The following is a 21,700-nucleotide window of genomic DNA, read 5'->3' as shown; positions in this document are numbered from 1 at the left end:
AATTTATTGTCTAGTGTAGGCCATAGCATACATGAGGCTCCCAATCACACTATCACAAAGCACATGACTCATGTCCTCCAAATCTTTAAGTGCAGATAAATATCGCTCAAATAATTCATGTTTTTTCATAATTCCAGGTGTAGCAAAATGTTGTTTCTAGTTAGTTTATATTTTTTCCATATTTATAGGTGTAGACATATCTCTTAAGTATATCTCAAATAAAACTAGAAACAATTTTTTTCATATATATAATTATCACAAAAGTGAAAATAAAAAATAATTAGTTGATCCCTCAAGAAGATTTTTATTTTTCAAATATCTAAGTTCTTTTTCACTAATGTGGTCCATGTGTTCATGCTACACCATAGTATATTTATTTAAAACATTATGGAACTTTTAGATGTAAGGGTGAGTCATTGAAATGCTAGATATTAAATTCCAACCTAGAGGTAGCATGTCCATAAATTCCAATGGCTACCAAAGTGATAGATTTCCACTAAATGTTAGCTCTTATTGAAGTAAAATTAAGTGTTGTTAAAGTATCATAAAAGTTGTCACAGTTTCAACTTGTCATCAAAGTGACATTATTGGTGAAGTATCCCAATTGTTTCTAAACTGACATTATTATACTAAATTTCAACTACTCCTAAAGTCCACCTTCTACCAATGTCGCAATGTGCATCTAAAGATGTTTTTGAACTTAAAAAATATTACACTAAATGTAAAATTATGCCTCAATGAGAAATAGAATGTCACGTGGAAACAATCTCTATATTTAATCATCCATGTATCCTCACATATATGCATTCCAAATATATAACAATTATATCACTATTGTCGTCCTAATAATTCATTGAATCTAAACCATCATTTAATTCATTCTTGTAATATTTTTCTTGACCTAATTATAAAGCTTAACATAGGATTTATTGAGAGACTTAGATCTCACTTTAGATTTGGAGCTTTGTCATTTTTGTTATTTTTTCTCTTTGCTTTCTCCTTTTATCTTTCTCTAATAACCAATGCATCCTTTAAAAAAATTAGTTTTTTTTTGTTTTAACTCCTCCAAGAGTAGAGAACCTACTATTTATTCAAGCTTCAACTTAGTGTAGTACTACTAGTTGCGATCACTAAATCATCCCATGATTCTAGCAAAGAACACAACAAAGCAGTACATGTATTGACAAGTTCATAGATATAACTTATGACTTTAATGGATTTAGTTAAAATTGAAAGAGAGTAGTTGAATCGATTCCTATCAAGTTGAAAACATAAAATGGTAGCCTAATTGAAGATAATGGTTAAATATTGCAAGGGTACTAAATTGTAATTCCATGGAAGTTACCTTCTTTGAAAAGATGAACTACACAATGCTACCATTAAACTATGATTAGAAGCCTCTCATGACAAGATGGTCACATATTATGGGTCTCAAAGTACAACTATCATAGGTATTGTAATCATCCATCTCTCTATAACAAACATACAAATGCACCATGATGGCCCAAAATGCCAACTAAAAAAAAAACCAACAAGTTCGACCTCCACCAAATAAATTCCTCCAAAGAATTCAAAGGATGAAGTGCGGATCAAAGGGAAGGTCAGCCACATGCCAAGGAACATTGAAATCAATGCTTAGGGCTTCACAAGATACGAAAGGGATCTTGTAGATTACTAATGCAAATAGGTCCAAGCAACCGGTACCAAAAAACTGTCTTAGAAACTGAGAGCGACAACTTGCTAGAAAATGATCCAAATGTTCTGTAGTTTGGGAATAAGGCAGATGATCAAGTCCTCAAGCAAAATCCAACTCCTCAAGATGTGGTGAGAAAATGACATAAAATACATAATGAAATGATGAAATTGTAAAACATAAAGGAAATATTTTTGGTTGATGCAAGATTGCCAAGAACCGGGGATGCTCCTGCATCAAGTTTGTACTTGTGTACCTAGATGATATTACTGTTTTTTCAAGAAATGCTAATCAACATTTTGATCATCTCAAATGGATTTTTGAAAGATATGGGGAGTATGGAGTATCTTTAAATCCAAAAAGAGCATTTTTTTTTTGTTCATGAAGGTAAACTCCTCGGATATATTGTATCAAAGGAAGGTATCTCAATTGATGCAAAAAGAATTGCTACTATTCTAGCATTACCACTTCTAGCTCACAAAAAAGATTTACAAAGTTTCTTGGGAAGAATAAACTTTGTTAGAAGATTCATACTGAACATTGCAGCATTACTGTAGCCACTTACAGTAATACTTAAAAAGAATGCTATTTCAAATGGAACAAGGAAGGTACAAGAAAATTTGAAGATATTAAAGAGGCACTTGCATCAACCCCAACATTGATTAATCCAAATTTTGAAAAAGACTCTATATTATATGCCTTTGGAAGTGTTGATACAATCTCGACCATGCTTTGTCAATAGAATGAAGAAGGACATGAGAAGCCAATTGCATTTTTCAGCCAAGTACTACAAGATCATGAGGTGAGATATTCATTTGTAGAAAAAAATGTGCTTGCAGTTATTAGGAGTGTTAAAAAATTCAGGCATATGTTGTCTAATAACAAGATTGATCTGTTAGTAGCACATTCTATAGTTAACAAGTTTCTACTAAACAAAGATATAAATGACAAAAGAGAAGGTTGGATAACCATGGTTATGGAATATGATGTTGACATTAAAGTAACAAAGTTGGTTAGAGGCAAAGGGTTATGTGAACAGATGGCAGAAGATGCAGAAAACAACCACCAATCAGAGGAGTGGGTTGTTTATATACTTACAAATGAGAAAGAAGATGCTAAATGCATGAACAAACAAATACACCATCTGATACCCCATCTTTTGAACCAGATTGGATCCAAAAAATGATTGATTATCTACTTACTGGTGATTTCCCTAAAGGATTGGACAGATCCAAAAGAATGTATTATAGATTATAGGCCATTTCCTATGCTGTTATTAACAATGTTCTTTACAAAAGATATTTTCATGGAGTTTTGCTTAAATGTGTACAACTAGATCAGATTGATAGAATCCTTGAAGAGTTCCATGATGGACCTACAGGAGGCCATTCTACAGCAAGAACAACAACTCTAACTGGCTGAATTTATTCAAAGATACACAAAGGTGGGTCAAGAAATGTGAAAAATGCTCACCTTTTGTAGGAAAGCAAAGGCTTGCAACCTTGCCACTTCAACCAATATAGGCAGAACAACCATTTGCCAAATGAGGATTAGATTTTATCGGGCCTATTAACCCACTTTCAAGTGTAGCACACAAGTGGATCCTGACAACAATGGACTACTTTACAAAATGGATAGAAGCAGCTGCACTTAAATAAGCAAATGAGAATTCAATTTTGAATTTTTATCAAGATCTAGTATCCATATTTGGTACCCCTGATGTCATCATATCAGATAATTCCTTAGCTTTTGTTGGTTTAAAAGTCATAGATTGGTTTGTCAAGAACAATATTTTTCTAAGTGCTTCATCAAATTGTTACCCCCAAGGTAATGGATAGGCTGAATAAACAACAAAAAAATCTGATTAAAATCAATAAGAAATCTATCAAAGATAATCATAGAACATGGCATGATAATTTGATGTTAGTCTTGTGGGCTGATAGAATGACACCAAAGAGGGCTATAGGTTCTTCACCTTATGTCTTAGTATATAGAAAAGAAGCCAAATTACCAATTTCAATAGAGTTTCCAACTCTAAGTTACATTAAAGAGCTTGAAATGTTGGAGGAGTAGCCAATAGAAATCGAGTTGGCTCAATTAATGGAATTGGAAGAAACTAGAAAAGAAGGTTTCAAAAAGCTTCAAATTCATCATTCTCAGATGAAGAAAATATTTGATAAGAAAGCAATAGCAAGAACCTTCAATGAAAGAGATTTAGTTTTCAAATGGGATGAACTTAAAAGCAAACCTGGTAGGCATACCAAGTTTGATGCCATGTGGAATGAGCCCCACATGAGCCCATATATAATCACTGAGAAGAAAGAGCATAATGCATTTTAGATTTTAAAGCTAATAAGTGCTTTTGCAAACACCTCGCTACTTGAAAAGGTTTGGATTTTTTGCAAACACCTCGCTACTTGAAATGCACTGCAATTGTTTCTTCAAAATATTGGAGATTTTAAAGAAGAATGCAATGATAAACTAGTCAGTAAATCTCTGTGCCATTCAACTTGGAAAAACAATTTAATAAGCTGGAGTTTAGCAGTTTATTCTCCAATCAGATATAATGTTTAGAATATAGTTCAGAAAGACCAATTTAATTTCTTGTAGTGGTTGCTATTTCACCAATAAACATTTTCTCCTTCAAGAAGGCATGCATCTTCTGATGGTTGAACATAAAGCGATAATGAAAAAAGTCTTAATGTATTTATTAAATTTTCTTTCTTTCAACCAAAACAACAATTGGAAAAATGATATAGTTACTATTATAGCTAATTTGTACATCTTTCATATAGTTGGACTGCTCCATACAAACACAGATTTCATAATCTAAGGTCCAAAATTTTCCTGCCACACTGGAAGGAACTACGCTTCAATGCAACCCTTGTTTCACATGGAGATACTTGCAACAACAAGATCAAGGATGGGAACAGATGGAGAACAGATGGAGAGGAAACTCAATTAATAGAGGACATTTGCAATCTTTTGCAAAACATCCAATTTAATCTACGAGGGAATATGGAGGAGGAAAACATCATTGATTTTTGTGATAGAGTAATCAAATTCACGTTAATTGTTCATAACTTTAAAGTCGGACAAACAAGGTTAACTTTGATATTATGTATACATTATAAAGATCTAGAAAATCTTTTGGAGGTTCCTTTGGGTCACCCTAGTCCAGTGAGGGATTTTGATACTTTGTTGATGGATTTCACAGAGCCTAGCTAAATGTGATCTTAGTTGGTATTTTGTAGATATGTGGACTCTCTTTATAATGGTTGAAAAAAACTACGAGCAAATGGACTTGGGCTCCATGGATGTTGCTTCCACAACATCATCTCCAAAGGACTGGTTAGCTGGGAACCAAGTGAACAGTGAAGAGAGCACAGACCAAAAGAAAAAGAAACAAGATTAACTATGGAATTATGTGTAAATCATAAAGATCTAGAAAATCCTCTGGAGGTTAATCAAGCTCTGAGTCACCCTAGGCCAATGAGGGTTTTTCATACTTTGCTGATGGACTTTACTGAACTTGGCTAAATGTGATCTTGATTGGTATTTTGCAGATATGTGGACTCTCTTTATGAAATTGTTGAAAAAATTTACGAGCAAATGGACTTGGGCTCCATGGATGCTGCTTCCACAACATCATCTCCAAAGGACTGGTAAGCTGGGAACCAAGTGAATAGTGAAGAGAGCACAGACCAGAAGAAAAAGAAACTACCCTGCCTAATTGAAGATGAGTATGAAACTAAGTTTAAAAAAGCCTAGATGAAAAGAGAAAGAACCAGAAGATTTTCACATTTTTCAAGAAGGGCTTCAAATTTAGAACGCATTTGGAAGCCAAAGACTCCAGCTCAGTAGAAAAAGTGCCATATGAAGATAGATGATGCCGGTCAAGCATGCATCTGTGAGCTTAGCCACTATTTTTGGCTTCCACCATCATGCATCGCTAAACTCTCAGATCCATCGTAGTTTTTTTTCATTCACCGCATGCTCCATATTTTCTATAATAATTTGTTTTTTTTAGGATTCTTGCAAATAAAAGCATGTTATGCATGCAGTTAGAGATTTCTTTAGAACCATCACCGTATAGTGCATGCCTATAGAAAATTAGTTATTTCCAACTAAATATAGCATGCTACACATGCTATAATATTTTAGAATAAATAGATTTTTATTAGCAGAGTTAACTGTTGTTTGTTTTTTCTCTATGGTGACTTTAATAAAGGTTGTGATCTCTATTTAAAAGCCAACCTCTTTGAAATTTTATTATTCTGCAATAAAGAATCTCTTCTTGAAAAACAGGGGTCTGCAATAAAAAATAGAGTATTGTTTATTTTTGAGATTAATTGTGTTTGGCTGCAATTATTTTTACCTCTGCTATTTTTATTGTTGTTATTGTGTGTTCTTTGCTATTTAATTTGATTAATCAGTTTGCTCAGAGGTGACATAGTAGTTTTAGATTCTACAAGTGATATCAAAGCAGGTAAAATTGTTTTGGGTTAAAGTTTTATTGTTGGAATTTCACCAAAGTTAATCATGTCGAATTCTAACAATATGCCCGTTCTAGAATTTGATGGGAATGATTATGATTATTGGTGCATTAAGATGCTGACCTTTTTGATTGGAAAATATTTGTGGGAGATTATTGAATCAGGTTATGAGGAGGCAGCTAATTGGAATGTCCTTACAGCCAATGAAAGAACAACAAGAAAGGAAGCAAGGAAAAAGAATGCTCAATCTTTGTTTCACATTCAGATAGCTCTTGATAAGAGCTTATTTCCAAGAATATCAGGAGCAACAACAATCAAAGATGCCTGGAAGACTCTACAAGAAGCTTACCAGGGTAGTGATCAAGTTAAAGTGGTCAAGCTTCAGACATTGAAGTGAGAGTTTGAGAATTTGAAGATGCAAGAAGCTGAAAGTATAAGTGATTATTGTGTCAGAGTCAAAGATGTGGTCAATAAAATGGCTACACTTGGGGAAATTGTAAGCAATGAAGTTTTGATAAAAAAGGAGTTCAGATCTTTGACACCTAGATGGAATCATGTAGCAATAATCATAGAAGAAAGCAAGAATTTGACAAAACTATAGTTTGATCAACTGGTTGGATCCCTGATGTCTCATGAAGAAAGATTGAAAGATACTTTTGAAGGTGTAGAGAAAGTGTTTTCCTCTAAATTGCTAATCACAAAAAATGAAGATGTGAGCAGCAGTAGTGCCAAAATCAATCAAGGCCAACGTAAAGGGCAAAGCCAAAATTATTCAAGAGGTAGAGGTAGAGGTGGCTCAAGAGGAAGAGGTGGTTTCAGAGGAAGAGGTAGAGGCAGATTTGATAAGAGAAATGTTTAATGTTACCATTGTAACAGGTATGGCCACTTTGAAAGAGAATGTAGATTGAAAGAAGGTAAAAGTGCTAACTATGCTCAAGAAAGTAGTGAGAATCCTCCCGATCACTTATTTTTATCTTATGCCAAGGTTGAAAATACTAGTAAAGATGTTTGGTACCTAGATTCTGGATGCTCTAACCATATGACAGGAAATGAGAAGTTGTTCTCAACAAAGGATGGAAGTTTCAAATCCAAGATCCAGCTTGGTGATGATAAATCATTGGAGGTTGCTTCCAAAGGAGCTATGGAGGTCCAAACAAAAGAAGGTATAAAGAGTATTCATGATATTTATTATACTCCACAATTGAAGCACAATTTGTTAAGTGTTGGGCAGCTATGTGAGAAAAATCATAAAGTAGTCTTTGAGAATAAGAATTGTACTATCTATGATAAGAATAAGGATAATAGGGTGATCATTGTTGTTCCTGTGACAAGAAATAGGATGTTCCCCTTGACGTTTGGTGAACATAAAAATAGTTTGGCAAATATGGCTTATGAGCATTCAAGTTGGTTATGGCATCTCAGGTATGGGCATTTTAATTTTCATAGTTTGAAGTTTCTAACCTCACATGCATTAGTTTCTAGTTTTCCCAAGGTTGAGGAACAAAAGGAGGTTTGTGAAGGTTGTGCTAAAGGAAAGCATGCAAGAGAAAAGTTTCCAAAGGGCAATGCATGGAGGGCTCATCACCCACTTCAGCTTGTTCATTCAGATATATGTGGTCCTATGTAGACTAAGAGTTTGGGTAAGTCATCATATTTCATCACTTTTATTGATGATTAGTCATGAAATTGTTGGGTATATTTTTTGAAGGCCAAAGATGAAGCCTTGGATACATTCAAGAAGTTTAAAGCCCTTGTGGAAAATGAGAAAGTGTGCAAGATCAAATGTTTAAGGATTGATCGTGTAGGAGAGTTTTGCTCAAAGGCTTTCCAAAGTTATTGTGATTTTAATGGAATCAAGAGGCAACTTACTAATACATACACACCTCAACAGAATGGAGTAGCTGGAAGGAAGAATCGTACTATGGTTGAAATGGCAAGGTGTATGTTACAAACCAAGGGATTGAGCAATTCTTATTGGAGAGATGCAATTGCTACAATGGTGTACATCCTCAACCGTAGCCCCACTAGTGCACTAGAAAAGATGACTCCTTATGAAGCTTGGTATGGCAAAAGGCCTAATGTTAATCATTTCAAAGTTTTTGGTTGTTTGGCTTATGTGCATGTACCTGATCAGAATAGACAGAAGTTAGATGCAAAGAGTGAGTCATGTATTTTTATTGGGTATAGTGAGAAAAGCAAGGCTTATAGATTGTATAATCCCCTCACTAACAAGCTTATTGTCTCAAGAGATGTGATTTTTGATGAAGGGGGAGTTTATGGTCATCAAAAAGGCCATGTTGAGAAGCCAAAATCTGTTTTGAATGATGATATAATTGCTGATATTGATCATGAGTAGCCAACTAATGTTTCTGTATCCAGTGGTTTAACTCCACCAAGCAACCCTTCATCAAGTTATTTAGTACCAAGTTCAAGTCCATCTTCTTCTCCAAGTTCTACAAGGAAGGTAAGGAGATTGAGTGATATCTACCAGAGGAGTGAAAATCAAGTACACGAAGAAAACCCAATAGGTGAGACAGTGAATTTTTCTTTATTAGCCAAGGTTGATTTTGAACCATCATGTTTTGAAGATGCACGTACTAATGAGGTTTGGGTGAAAGCCATGGAAGAAGAGATGGATTCCATTCACAGGAATGGCAATTGGGAGTTAATAGAACTTCCACATGACAAAAAAAGGATTGGTACCAAATGGGTCTACAAGACCAAGTTTAACAGTGATAGGAGTGTTGAAAGACACAAGGCAAGATTAGTTGATAAAGGCTTCACACAAAAGTATGAAATTGATTATGAAGAGAAATTTGCACTAATAGCAAGACAAGAGACCATAAGAATGTTGATTTCATTAGGAGCTCAGAAGAAGTGGAGCATACATCATATGGATGTGAAAAGTGCATTTTTTAATGGGTACTTAGAAGAGGAAGTATATGTGGAGAAGCCAGAAGGTTTTGAAGTGGAAGGAAAAGAGAATCATGTCTACAAGTTGAAGAAGGCTTTGTATGGCCTCAAGCAAGCACCAAGAGTGTGGTATGCCAGGATTGATGGATATTTTCATCTCAAATTCTTTGATCATAACAACTTTGAATTCATCTTTCATCTTAGAACTACTATGACCTTTTGTATATGGGTAGTTGTTCTAAGATGAAAGATGAATTCAAAGCTGCTATGATGAAAGAATTTGAGATGAAAGATCTTGGTCTCATGAAATATTTTTTAGGAATGGAGGTCTATCAAAGTAAGGATGAGATTTTCATTTGTCAAACAAAGTATGCACATGATATGCTGAAGAAATTTAATATGACTGATTATAACCCTGCCTCCACTCCAAGTGCTCATGGAGTTTTGTTATGTCGCAATGATGGTGTTGATTTAGTTGATGAGACAACTTACAAAAGTATTGTGGGGAGCTTGAAGTTTGTAATCCACACGAGGCCTGATATTGCCTATTCAGTTTCCCTTGTTTCAAGGTATATGACAAATCCATCTAAAATACATATGAAGGCAGCCAAGAGGATTTTGAGGTATGTGAAAGGGAATTTAAGTTTTGGTATTCATTACTACTCTTCTGAAAATTTCAATCTTGTAGGCTTTAGTGATTCAGATTGGGGAGGTAGTATGGATGACTGTAAATCTACATCTGGACATTGTTTTTCTTTTGGTTCTGGATTAATTACTTGGAGCTCGAAAAAACAAAGCATTGTTGCCCTCTCATCTATAGAAGCAAAGTATGTTGCAATTACCTCAGCAGGTACACAAGCTCTTTGGCTCAGAAAAGTTTTGGAAGAAATTGGAGAAAAGAAAATTCAGCCTATAATGATATATTGTGACAATGTGAGTGCCATCAAGTTAGCTAAGAATCTGGTTCATCACAGCAGAACAAAGCATTTTGATTTGAAATATCATTTCATACGAGATTTGGTGCAGAAGAAGGATGTTGAATTGAAGCACATCAATACTTAGGATCAGCTAGCGGATATCTTCACCAAGGTAGTTGTAAATGCTCAGTTTTTTACACTTCAAGATCAAATTGTGAGCCCTCTCAGCATCAAGGGGCAATACGAAGATAGATGATGCTAGTCGAGCATGCATCTGTGAGCTTAGCCACTATTTTTGGCTTCCACCATCATGCATCGCTAAACTCTCAGATCCATCGTAGCTTTTTTGCATTCACCGCATACTCCATATTTTCTATAGTAATTTGTTTTTTTTAGGATTCTTGCAAATAAAAGAATGCTATGCATGCAGTTAGAGATTTCTTTAGAACCATCACCGTATAGTGCATGCCTATAGAAAATTAGTTATTTCCAACTAAATATAGCATGCTACACATGCTATAATATTTTAGAATAAATAGATTTTTATTAGCAGAGTTAACTCCTATTAGTTTTTTCTCTACGATGACTTTAATAAAGGTTGTGATCTCTATTTAAAAGCCAACCTCTTTGTAATTTTATTATTCTGCAATAAAGAATCTCTTCTTGAAAAATAGGGGTCTGCAATAAAAAACAGAGTATTGTTTATTTATGAGATTAATTGTGTTTGGGTGCAATTATTTTTACCTCTATTATTTTTATTATTGTTATTGTGTGTTATTTGCTATTTAATTTGATTAATCAGTTGGGTCAGAGGTGACATAGTAGTTTCAGATTCTACAATATCATCACTAACAAGTCACTAAAAGATGATGCTAATTCAAAGAATGCAATTCAATCTAAAAATGAAAACTTGTTTAGAGATGAGGCAGATCCCATGAGTGAAATGTCAGACAGTACTATTGAAGAATCTAAAGATTATCAATTTTTGTTGACAGGTATGACAACAATGATGACAATGATAATGCCATGGATTGTATTTTGGAATCTCCTTTGTATTTTTTTATGTTACAATTTATTTATTTTAAATCAGTAAATTATAGCTGTGGAGATTGCTCGCATTGTATTGTAAACTAGCAATTCTACCTTGGTGTGTAATGGCTATCCCAAATAAATGTGAAAGGTCATTTAAAAATAATAAGTCTAATTTTTGCATACATTTCTGTCATACATGAGGTCAATTGGTGGGCCATGTAGAAAATGATGTTGTTAGCACAACAAAGGTCTCAATGAAGAAGTGATATCTTCAAATCAACTATGTATCCACTTACATGGATCCAAAAATAAAATAAAACCTATGAATAAGGAAGATAATCAAGCTCCATTACCAATAGGATTATGTTATGATTGCAATAGGGAGAGAGGGAGAGATGTTAAGATAGGGATAGAAAGAGGGAGAGATAGAGGGGGAAGAGAAAGAGAGATATAGAGAGAGGGTTAAGGAGATAGAGATGAAGATAAAGATGGAAAAGAAGAGGAATGTGGAGAGAAAGAGAGGGAGAGATAAAGAGTAAGGAGAGATAAGTAGAGATGGAAGAGATAAATATATAGAGGAAGAGAGTGGGTGAGAATGAGCGAAGGAGAGATAGGAGGTGATATATGCAGAGAGGTAGAGAGAGGGAGAGATGTGTTGGTAGAGAGAGATAAAGATAGAGGGAGAGATGGAAGAAGATATATGGAGAGATAGAGCTAGAGAAAAAAAGAAATATAGATATACAGGTTTAATGAAGATAGGAAGAGAGGAAGAGGGAGAGATATAGATAGAAGTATAAAAATAGGTATAGAGAGGTAAAGATAGAGAGATGTAGGGTAATAGAGTTGGAGAGATGGAGATACATAGAGGAAGGGGGAGAAGGAGAGATAAAGAGATATAGATAGTCAAATAGAGTGATGAAGAGATCGAGATATGAGATATAGAGAGAGAGGGAGATAATTTGACATACAAACACAAAGTGGATATAGAAAAATAGAGATAAGAAGAGGAGAGAGAAAGATGGAGAGATAGAGATATATGAGGAGAGAAAGAGGGAGGGAGATAGCTCAATATGTAGAGGGAGAGGGAAAGGGAGAGAGAGGGGGAAAACATATAAACAAAGGGAGAGATAGAGAGATAGAGAGGGTTAGGGAAAGAGAGATGGATAGGGAGATATAGGTAGAGAAAGATATAGATAGAAAGAAATAGGGAGGTGTGATGAAGATAGTTTTACACTTTTATGCATCATAGAGGCTAACCCAATCACAGTGTCATGATTCCTTTCAAAATTAATCTTTTCATGACATAATTCGTGCATCTATCATAAGCACCAACTTAGTTACACCTTTATCAATCACCTTCAGTTCCATTTACACTACCCTTTGCACCCTTGCTAAATTTTTTTTAAACATTTATGACATATTGAAGATAATTTAATTTATTTGAACTAATTATGTTTTGTAGGTACAAGTAATGGCCTTATGTATATAGGTATGGATAATGTTGCTTCTCAAGTACATAAATAATTATAAGGTATAATTCATAAAGTATATCTTGGATATATTTGTTGGTTTATTTTCTACATATCCTAGTTTGAATTGCTAACGAGAAAAACACTCAATAATGAGTAGTGATAGCTAACTTTAGAAAACTACTCAATAATATCCATTACTTGTTATATCATAAATAATTCATTTTATTAATATTATTTTGACAACATTATAATATTGGAAAGAAAGAAAAAATAAAAGGTTGTAACTATATGTATATCAAGAAATTTACTTATTTTTTTAGTTATAAGTTATCATAAAATACACAATAATTCATTAGTAAACACATTTTAATGTTCACACCAAGATGGAGATTGAGTGTACATGATAAAGTGCATGTCATACACTTTTACATCTTTATTTTATGCCATTTGCATGTATGCAATAAATACATATTTATAGTCTTGATTCATTTCCACTCTAATACTTAGTCATAGATTGATTTACCTAGCACCAATCTATTTTCCAATAGTCTAAACTAATCATCCCTTACAACATTATCACACCTAAAACTATATCATAGATGCACCCCTATTCTTTGGTCTATGCCATCCTACAACTTCTAAGAAATAATTTTCTTGAATCTCCTTATTTAAGAGCTAGAGAAAGAAGGAAAGAGATAACACTCGTCCCTTGGATACAAGAAAAGATCTTAAATCAATTCCTATGCAGATGAATTTTTGAAATCGGTGAGATGATCCTTGCCAATCAATCCTTTGGTGAAGAACAGCTCCAGATACTCTTGGAAGGACGATGCTGCATACAATGGAGGATTCTCTTCATTTATCAATTCTTTGAGAGGTGAGATGATTACATTTTGAGATGGAGTACAAAACATGGGCCATGACATCCTCACATGGTTTTTCTGAACAAAACTCCTATGTTCAATGCTTTTGTATTTTCCATTACTCAATATCTGCTTTGCAAAAATAACATCACACTGTTAAGGAGACGTTAAACTAAGAGAACAAAAGTTAAATGCAAAATTCTTAATCATTAAGATGGTAAATGGAAATATCTATGTAGGAGACATTAAACTAAACCTAAAATTCTTAATCATTAAGATGGTGTGTGGAAATATCTATGTCTAGAGATAAGATGAGAACGTTGACCTCAATTTGATCACCAATATTGACCACGAGAGCACCTGGGATGCAGGGAACATTAATCCATTCATCACCCTTGAGAACTTGTAGGCCTGGGGTTTGGTCCTGAAGGAGAATTGTGAGGGCATCCGCATCAGAGTGAGATGAGAAGCCAATCACTTGTTCTGGCTGAGGGCAGGGCGCGTAGTAGTTTATGGTAAAATGAATCTCCTTCCTCTCTCCACCCAAGGCCTCATCAAGAGCATTTTCATTAGCCAATCCAAGGCCGCCACATAGTGCCTGCATCAGAACTTCCCACAATTTGCAAATCTTTTTGCTGTATTCGTCCATCACTTCCCTGCAAAACAACCCAAGGCAAATCAGAATAATTTTGTAGTTTGTTGTTATTTCTGATTTCGATTGTGTTAAAGTTTTTACATCAATATTTTAGATCACACTTTCTGATTCATCGTTACTTCTCATCTAACTCTCTAGTTTATCTTAACGACAGATCATAGAGTGTGATACAAACATTAGGACAAAAATTCTAACACAATCAAATCTTCTAACTCTCTATTATCAGTACTTCTCTTCTAACTCTCTATTATTATTTATCCTCACGATGGATCATGGAATGTGATCCGAAATATTGATGCAAAAACTCCAACAGAATCAAATACTCTAACTCTCTATTATTATAGATCATAGAGCGTGATCCTAAACGTTGACGAAAAACTTTAACACAACCGAAAAACAACAAACAAACTATAATAAGGAATATAAAAACTGGATATCATTAATCCTGTACGTAGATATGCATATGAAGAAGAGAGTAGTACTCAACGTGAAATCAGAAGGTTGTTTGGGCCACTTGCTCATGACTCTCTGCGAAACAGGCCACACAATATTATAATAGGAATCCCTCCAGTCTAATTTCGCATCAGCTGAAATTCCTACTTTGCTGCCATACCCAGCATTGTTCCCTCCTCCTTCCCTTTTATACAATTCCTTTTCTTCAATAGGAAGCTCAAAGAAGGCCTTCCCCACAGCTTGTACTCGAGCAATAAGAGACTCAGGAATTCCATGATTAACAATCTGAAAAAAACCCCACTTTTCTGCAGCGCTTGAAATTTCATCTACACTACTTTTGCTCAGAGGCTGCACATTTAAGCCATGCAAATGCAAATCAATGATTGGAATCTGGACGTCCTGTGCATGAGAAGAATTAATATTATTGAAGATCTCCTCTCCTGGATTCCTGACATATTGTAATGGAACTGTTTGGATTCCCCTCTCTGCTAAGCTCTTGACACTTGTTATGCCAGACATTGCTACAACAAATTGAGCTTCGATTTTCAGAGGTTTTTAATGTTTGCACAACACTACCTTAAACAATATCATCATTCACATTATATAATACCTCTCAAGTTGCACGTCAGACAACTGTTATTAAAATATCTATATTTTTGGGTCAGATCACATGCATTGAAAATTCACACTTCTTTTCTACAACAGTGATGGAAATCGATTTCCTGCAATTTTTTAAGGATTTTTGGGTCAAGGCAATAAACACACTCAAGACAAATTCATCTGTAGTACTTGTATCACGTGGAACTTATTCATATTATGATTATATACCTCTCAAGTTGCACGTCAGACAACTATTATTAAAATATCTATATTTTTGGGTCAGATCACATGCATTGAAAATTCACACTTATTTTCTACAACAGTGATGGAAATCGATTTCCTCAGATCACATGCATTGAAAATTCACACTTATTTTCTACAACAGTGATGGAAATCGATTTCCTGCAATTTTTTAAGCATTTTTGGGTCAAGGCAATAAACACACTCAAGACAAATTCATCTGTATTACTTGTATCACCTGGAACTTATTCATATTATGATTATAAAACTGTTGCATAAAGTTATGAAACTTTCTGAAAGGGAAACTGTCTTGATTGATTTATTGAAAATTTTAAATGAAAGGTCAAGTCCACCCACTTCCCATTCCATGGTCTTACAATGAAACTGTGGAAACAGTTCAATTAATCAAGTCGAAGGCATCTCTTATTTGAAATGGACATCTTCAATTTGTTCAAATACAATTGTAGCATGTCTCATTCCAGCGTTCAATGTGGGTTTGGTTTGGGTCACTCCAATTTGATTTCTATGAATTGACAACTTAGCATGTGGAATTGTCCGTAGAAGTAGAGATAATTGTGCGTAGAAGTAGAGATAAGTGTCCCTATACAAACTTATTATAATCGAAGATGAAGATTATGAAATGTGTACCATATTTAGAGACAGGAGGCTTCCAAGTCCGTTCTAATTGTACTACTAGAAAGGTAAAAAAATCAATACACAATTTTAATCCAAAACTTTTCAATGCAAAATTTTATTCTTTTAAAAATATAAGGCTACCTTAACATACAAACAATAAACTTAAAGAACGAGACCACTTTGACATACAAAAACTATACAACCACTCTTGCATAGGACCACCTTATAAATACTAAGAAATTATATATATATATATATATATATATCTTATAAAAGAAAGTTACAATCTCTCTAAAATCTCATTTTTCATAAGATAGCATTTCTAAAATTTTGACTCTATTTATGATAAAAATGCATATATATAATCATACATTCATCAAATTTAAACTCTCGCAATCCTCAATACCAACTTAAAATTGGTACTTTCTATTTTGAGAAAAAAAAACATTTTAATCTTCAAATACTATCTTAACTATTAAAATGCACTCAACAAGTTGGTATTTTTTTTCTTTGATCAAGTTATTGGGTCTTACAAAAGAAATGTAGTTCAATTAGTTGAGCATAGTTGGTGAGGGTGATGGTATGTTCCTTGATTATGTCATCCATCAAGCCTCAAATCCTCAAAGGTATGATATAAGAAATGGGAATTGTATTGTGCCCCAGGCAAATTCCACATAATGGAGACTCCCTAAATCCTAAGCCCTAAAACACTAACCCCTTTGAGTAATTAACTCTCAGTCGAAGAGATATCAAGATAAGCTTGTAACTTTGACAAAATGGAGACCCCTCAATTTTTGACTCGAAATCAAAGAGATATCAACATAGACTCATGCTCTCATATTTGAAATGATATAAAATCCTCCAATTTAAAAAAATTATTAAATCTTTTCTCCTAAGCATATAACTGTTTTTCAATCGTAAAATTTAATTGCCCTCCCATCAATTGTGTTGCACTGTTTCCTCCCCTTCAACAGTTTGGTTCATAACTTCACCACTTTTAAAATAAAGAAAAAACCATACAACTAGTACACCTTCCTACGTACGACTGATATGATAGCTGGACAGTTGATCCAACGGTCTCAATATCTCCAAAAAAAAATTTATGGCTATCTTTTCACCAATATTATATCGTCGGCCATAATACACACAAAAATCTCAATTGAATCTTTGATGACTGATCATTGTGTAGAATCTCTTTACCTGGTATGATTCTCTCTCTCTCTCTCTCTCTCTCTCTCTCTCTCTCTCTCTACATATTTATCTCTTCCACCTCTATCTTCCTTTCTATCTCTATCCCCTAGCTCTATCTCCTTACCCTTCTCTAACTCTCTCACTCTTACCCCCTCTATTTATCCCTCTCTTTCCTCCTCTCCCTCTCTCCCCATTACAAATATAATAGGACCATATTGGTAATGGAGCCTAATTATCTCCCTGATTCAAAGGTTTTGTTTCAATCATGTTTGGATCCATGTAAGTGGATGCATAGTTTATTTGAAGATATGAATTCTCCATTGAGACTTTTGTTGCACAAACAACATCATTTACTAAATGGCTTACCTATTGACCTCATGTACAACACAAATGCATACAAAAATAGACCATATTCTTCTATTTTACTTTCCACACCTCCTTGGCGTACCCATTGCACACCAAGGTGCAATTGCTAGTATAAATACATCTTTTACAAAGTAGATTGGAGAAAGATATTTGTATCGGTTGAAAGCTTTGACAATTGTGCACTATCTTCTCATAACAGGTAAGCAATTAGTTACGTAATGGATTTTTCTTGTTTTGGTTTACAGTGAAATCATTTAGAAGAGGTTGTTTTGTTGTTTTGTTTTACAGTAAAATCAAGTAGAAGCAATTCTCAAACCAGAGCTTAGCCTTTTCTTTCTTTCTTTAGTACTTCTGACTGAGCAAGCAGTTTCATTCTTGAATGTGTTTTTAGATTACATGTGTAAAAGAGGCTATGGTTGATGTTTCATAATTGCCTGTATTTAAATCTAAACCCTTAGGCCTTTTCCTCTTGGTTCTAGCTTTTCTAATCCCGTCTGAATTTTCAAAATTCAAGCCTAATACAGAGGCTTGGCTTTCATTATAGATAGTCAGATAAACCTATTGCAACTTGAGAGAGTATAGAAAACCAAAAAACTTGTGTTCCTTTGCCATAGATCTACAAACTAAAGCATTGCTATAAAGGACATAACACAAAGATGTGCATAAAACCCTCATTTTAAACTTGGGATTAGTGATTGACATTTCCACTAGACAACCATAGGGAATAGTTCTCTCTATCTGTGATACTTAACTTTTGTATGGTTGTTATACCATGCTAATGTCTGCTTTGACATATCATGTTTGATCTTTCTCATTTCATGGTTTATTGGTGAACATTCGAAGACTTGGTACAGTAAAAAAAACCAAAAAAATATCATTCCATCCACTATAGTTGTACAATTCTAAAGCAGTGTTGCACATGGTATTCAAAGACGTATATAATATAGTGGTGCGTAAAAGAACTGCATACTTTGAGATCTATGTCACCACTGGCTGAACTCTTAAGCCGCTAACACAACACAATACCAACAATCATTTTTATCACTCACATCCACTCCACACAGGTTTCTTTCTTTGGTCCTTCCCTAGAAATTCATTCACAAGCACTGGATATGTAGGACGAGGTGGAAGATTTTTTTACACAATATTTCCATACTTCAATAAAGTTTGAATTGCATTAGCATCTAATTCCACTAGATGTCAGACACTAGCTCCTACGAAAGTAACACGGCGATGTAAATTTATAAATTTTGAGTTGACTACATTTCATTTGAGTATTATGTATTCTAATCTTCTAGGTTATTAATTCCTTTAGACAAAATAGATATAATGTGATTATTTGACCTTTAACGACTCTCAAATTTTATAAAATAGATATTTTGCAAATGTTGCTTTCATACTTTTCGAACCATTTAGTGATTCACATTGTTGTATTTTAGAACTTGTTTTTCCAAAGTACTCTAAAATCTCACAAAATATATATTTTCTAAATGTCATTTTTATAAAAATTACTTCATGTATAATTTCATATTGGTGTATTTGAGAATTAGTTTTCATTTAGCACATCTCCTTATTGAGTTATACAATTCATTTTATTGTAGGACTATCCTATTAGATAGCTTGGATATACTCTTTAACAAAGTAACAATCATTGGAACTCCAACTCCTTTCCTCCAAGTTTTGCCCTACCTTCCATCAAGTAGCTCCAAAGACCCATTGGAATCTTCTCCATCTACGAAACATTTCATACCAAACATGGCCCCTTTCGAAACACTTGCCATTAAAGCACTAACCCCATACCATAAACAATGGTCCATTGAGGTTCGAGCATTGGCAAAAACCCCAATTCATGAATTTAAAAATGTTAAACGCGATGGGAAAGTATTTGGCTTTGAATTTGTAGACAAGTTAGGCTTTGAAATACATGTAACTTGTTTTAATGAACTTGTTGATAGTTTCTACCATGCTATTTAGTTTGAGAGTCTATATATGATCTCTAATAGATGGATTAAAGTGGCCAACACAAAATATAGTAGCTCCACAAACCCTCTTGAAATAATCCTCCACACCTCATCAACAGTAACTCCTTCCACATGCATAGACTCTACCATACCCAAGCATAGCTTCCACATTAAGAGCATAGATTTGTTACAATCATTTCCTATTCATTCCCTTGTAGATGTCATTGGAATAGTTTTATCCATCTCCCCTATATCAACCATCCACAAAAGAGATGGCAGCAAGATAATAATGCATATTATTGTCTTTAGCAAAGCCTATTGCCCTGTGTACTGCAGAACAACTTAAGGGATTCACATCCTCAAATCCAGATGAAGAACAACTTCAATCTAAGATCTTCCTATTTATTGGCCAATAAGTTATGTTATGTACAAATTTGTGGGTGGAAACATGTCTCGTAAATGGTGCACTTGGACAAGTCAAAGCAATTGTATATAATGATGGTGAAGAACCACCTCAACTTCCCTTATTTGTTGTTGTTCAATTGAAAAATTATATAGGTCCAACTTGGGATCAAGACAACCCAAAAAATATCCTTGTAACTCCAATAAGTCATGGTCTCCGATGTCAAATACCACTAAAAATGGCATGGGCCTTAACAATACACAAATCACAAGGGATCACACTTCAAAGAGTGACAATCGACATTGACAACATTGATTGCCAAGAATTGACATTCACAACTGTTTCAAGGGTTCGAGAACTTACAAATCTTTGTATACGTCCTACCTTCACATTCCAAAGATATTCATGAATGCAATAAAGCTCATATTTTGCTCTCCAAAAGGAAGAAGAGGCATGCTTGACAACATTATCAAATACAAACTCTTCAACCTGTCAACCATAACTACAAAAACCTCTAGGTTTGTTCAATCCTCTCTTTTCTCAATACTTATACTATGCCTGGTATTCAATCAATACCACATGTATTTAGTCTTATAAATATCTTACCAAGCATGTATTATCAAACATTGGAAAAGTTCATTGTATTCCTATATTTCACTCCAAATAATTGATGTTGGTGGTCAATGAATGAGCTCCATATGCTAAATTATTAAACTTGTTCAAAATATACGACAAATTTATGTCACACTATGCCACTTTGTCAATTGTTATATTTCCCATTGTTCTTTAAAGTTTGAAATCAACTACTCTTACTAAGGACTTGCTTGAATGTACATTTTCTTTACATTTATCATTTAGATTATGTTGCTCTTCTCCTATTTTCTCTAAATAAATTGTTTTTCCCACTCTTCTTCTATTCGGCATACCCATTGCACACCTGAGTGCAATTTCTAGTATAGTTCTATATCAAGAAAACAAAAATATAGGCTAGAAATAATGAACTATCTATTTAAAATTATGAAGTAATAAAATTGAACTTTGAATGCAGTCAATTAAAATATACGGCGTAAGACTTAAACTAGTTCAATAAAATATTATTTTGGAGCTTGGACTAGTAAGTTTTGAGTCTTATTGATTAACATCACTAGCAGGTTTGAATAATTAATGCATACTTTGTTTTGAGTCTTATTGATGCTGGAGTCTTATTTTTCTTTGTTTTGATATTAATTTAATTTATTCTATTATTTATTTTATTTAAATTTAATAAGTTTATTATTTATTAATATTTTTAGTTACTTTTATTACTATAAATATTTAGATATATTTTTATTTTTATTTAGTTTATTTTATTTTAATTGTTGATTTAGATTTAATTTGAATTATTTATTTATTAATTAGATTAAATTAATTTGGATTTATTTTTTTGCTCGGTAAGTTAAATTGGATTTTGATATATTTAAAGTTTTTGTATTTATTTTATTGTTAAATTTATATTTATGTTTGAAATTTATTTTTATTGTTTATTTTTTTATGCAATTATTTTCTTAAGAATTAATTTAATAATTTTCTCATTCTCTCTCCCTCTCTCTCTTTTACACATACATTTCCTATATGTCCTTCTCTATATCTATCTCTATGCATCTCTCTCCATATTTTTTCCTCTCTATCTATCTTCATCTTTCTATACTTCTCTCTATTACTTGTTTCTATCACCTATCTCTCTCACTCTTTCCCCCTTTGTCTCTATCTCTATTTTTCCCCCTCCATCTCTTTATACCTCTTTCCATTACTTCTCTCTATCACTTTATT

The 21,700-nt window shown here is 33.7% G+C and overlaps 1 protein-coding gene across 1 annotated transcript; it reads right to left on the bottom strand.

Annotated features, from left to right (window-relative positions):
• Positions 1-12,919: 12,919 nt before the first annotated feature.
• Positions 12,920-15,066, bottom strand: LOC131048300 (flavonol synthase/flavanone 3-hydroxylase). Its single transcript, XM_057982199.2, has 3 exons — positions 14,529-15,066; positions 13,712-14,042; positions 12,920-13,515 (listed from the first exon to the last, which is right to left on the bottom strand). The coding sequence occupies exons 1-3, from the start codon at positions 15,011-15,013 to the stop codon at positions 13,264-13,266; spliced, it is 1,068 nt and encodes a 355-aa protein (XP_057838182.2). The 5' UTR covers positions 15,014-15,066; the 3' UTR covers positions 12,920-13,263.
• Positions 15,067-21,700: the final 6,634 nt, after the last annotated feature.

The sequence above is a fragment of the Cryptomeria japonica genome, chromosome 9, assembly GCF_030272615.1.
Source record: "Cryptomeria japonica chromosome 9, Sugi_1.0, whole genome shotgun sequence".
In the NCBI taxonomy this organism is placed as follows: Eukaryota; Viridiplantae; Streptophyta; class Pinopsida; order Cupressales; family Cupressaceae; genus Cryptomeria; species Cryptomeria japonica.
This window is presented reverse-complemented; position numbering and strand designations above follow the sequence as displayed.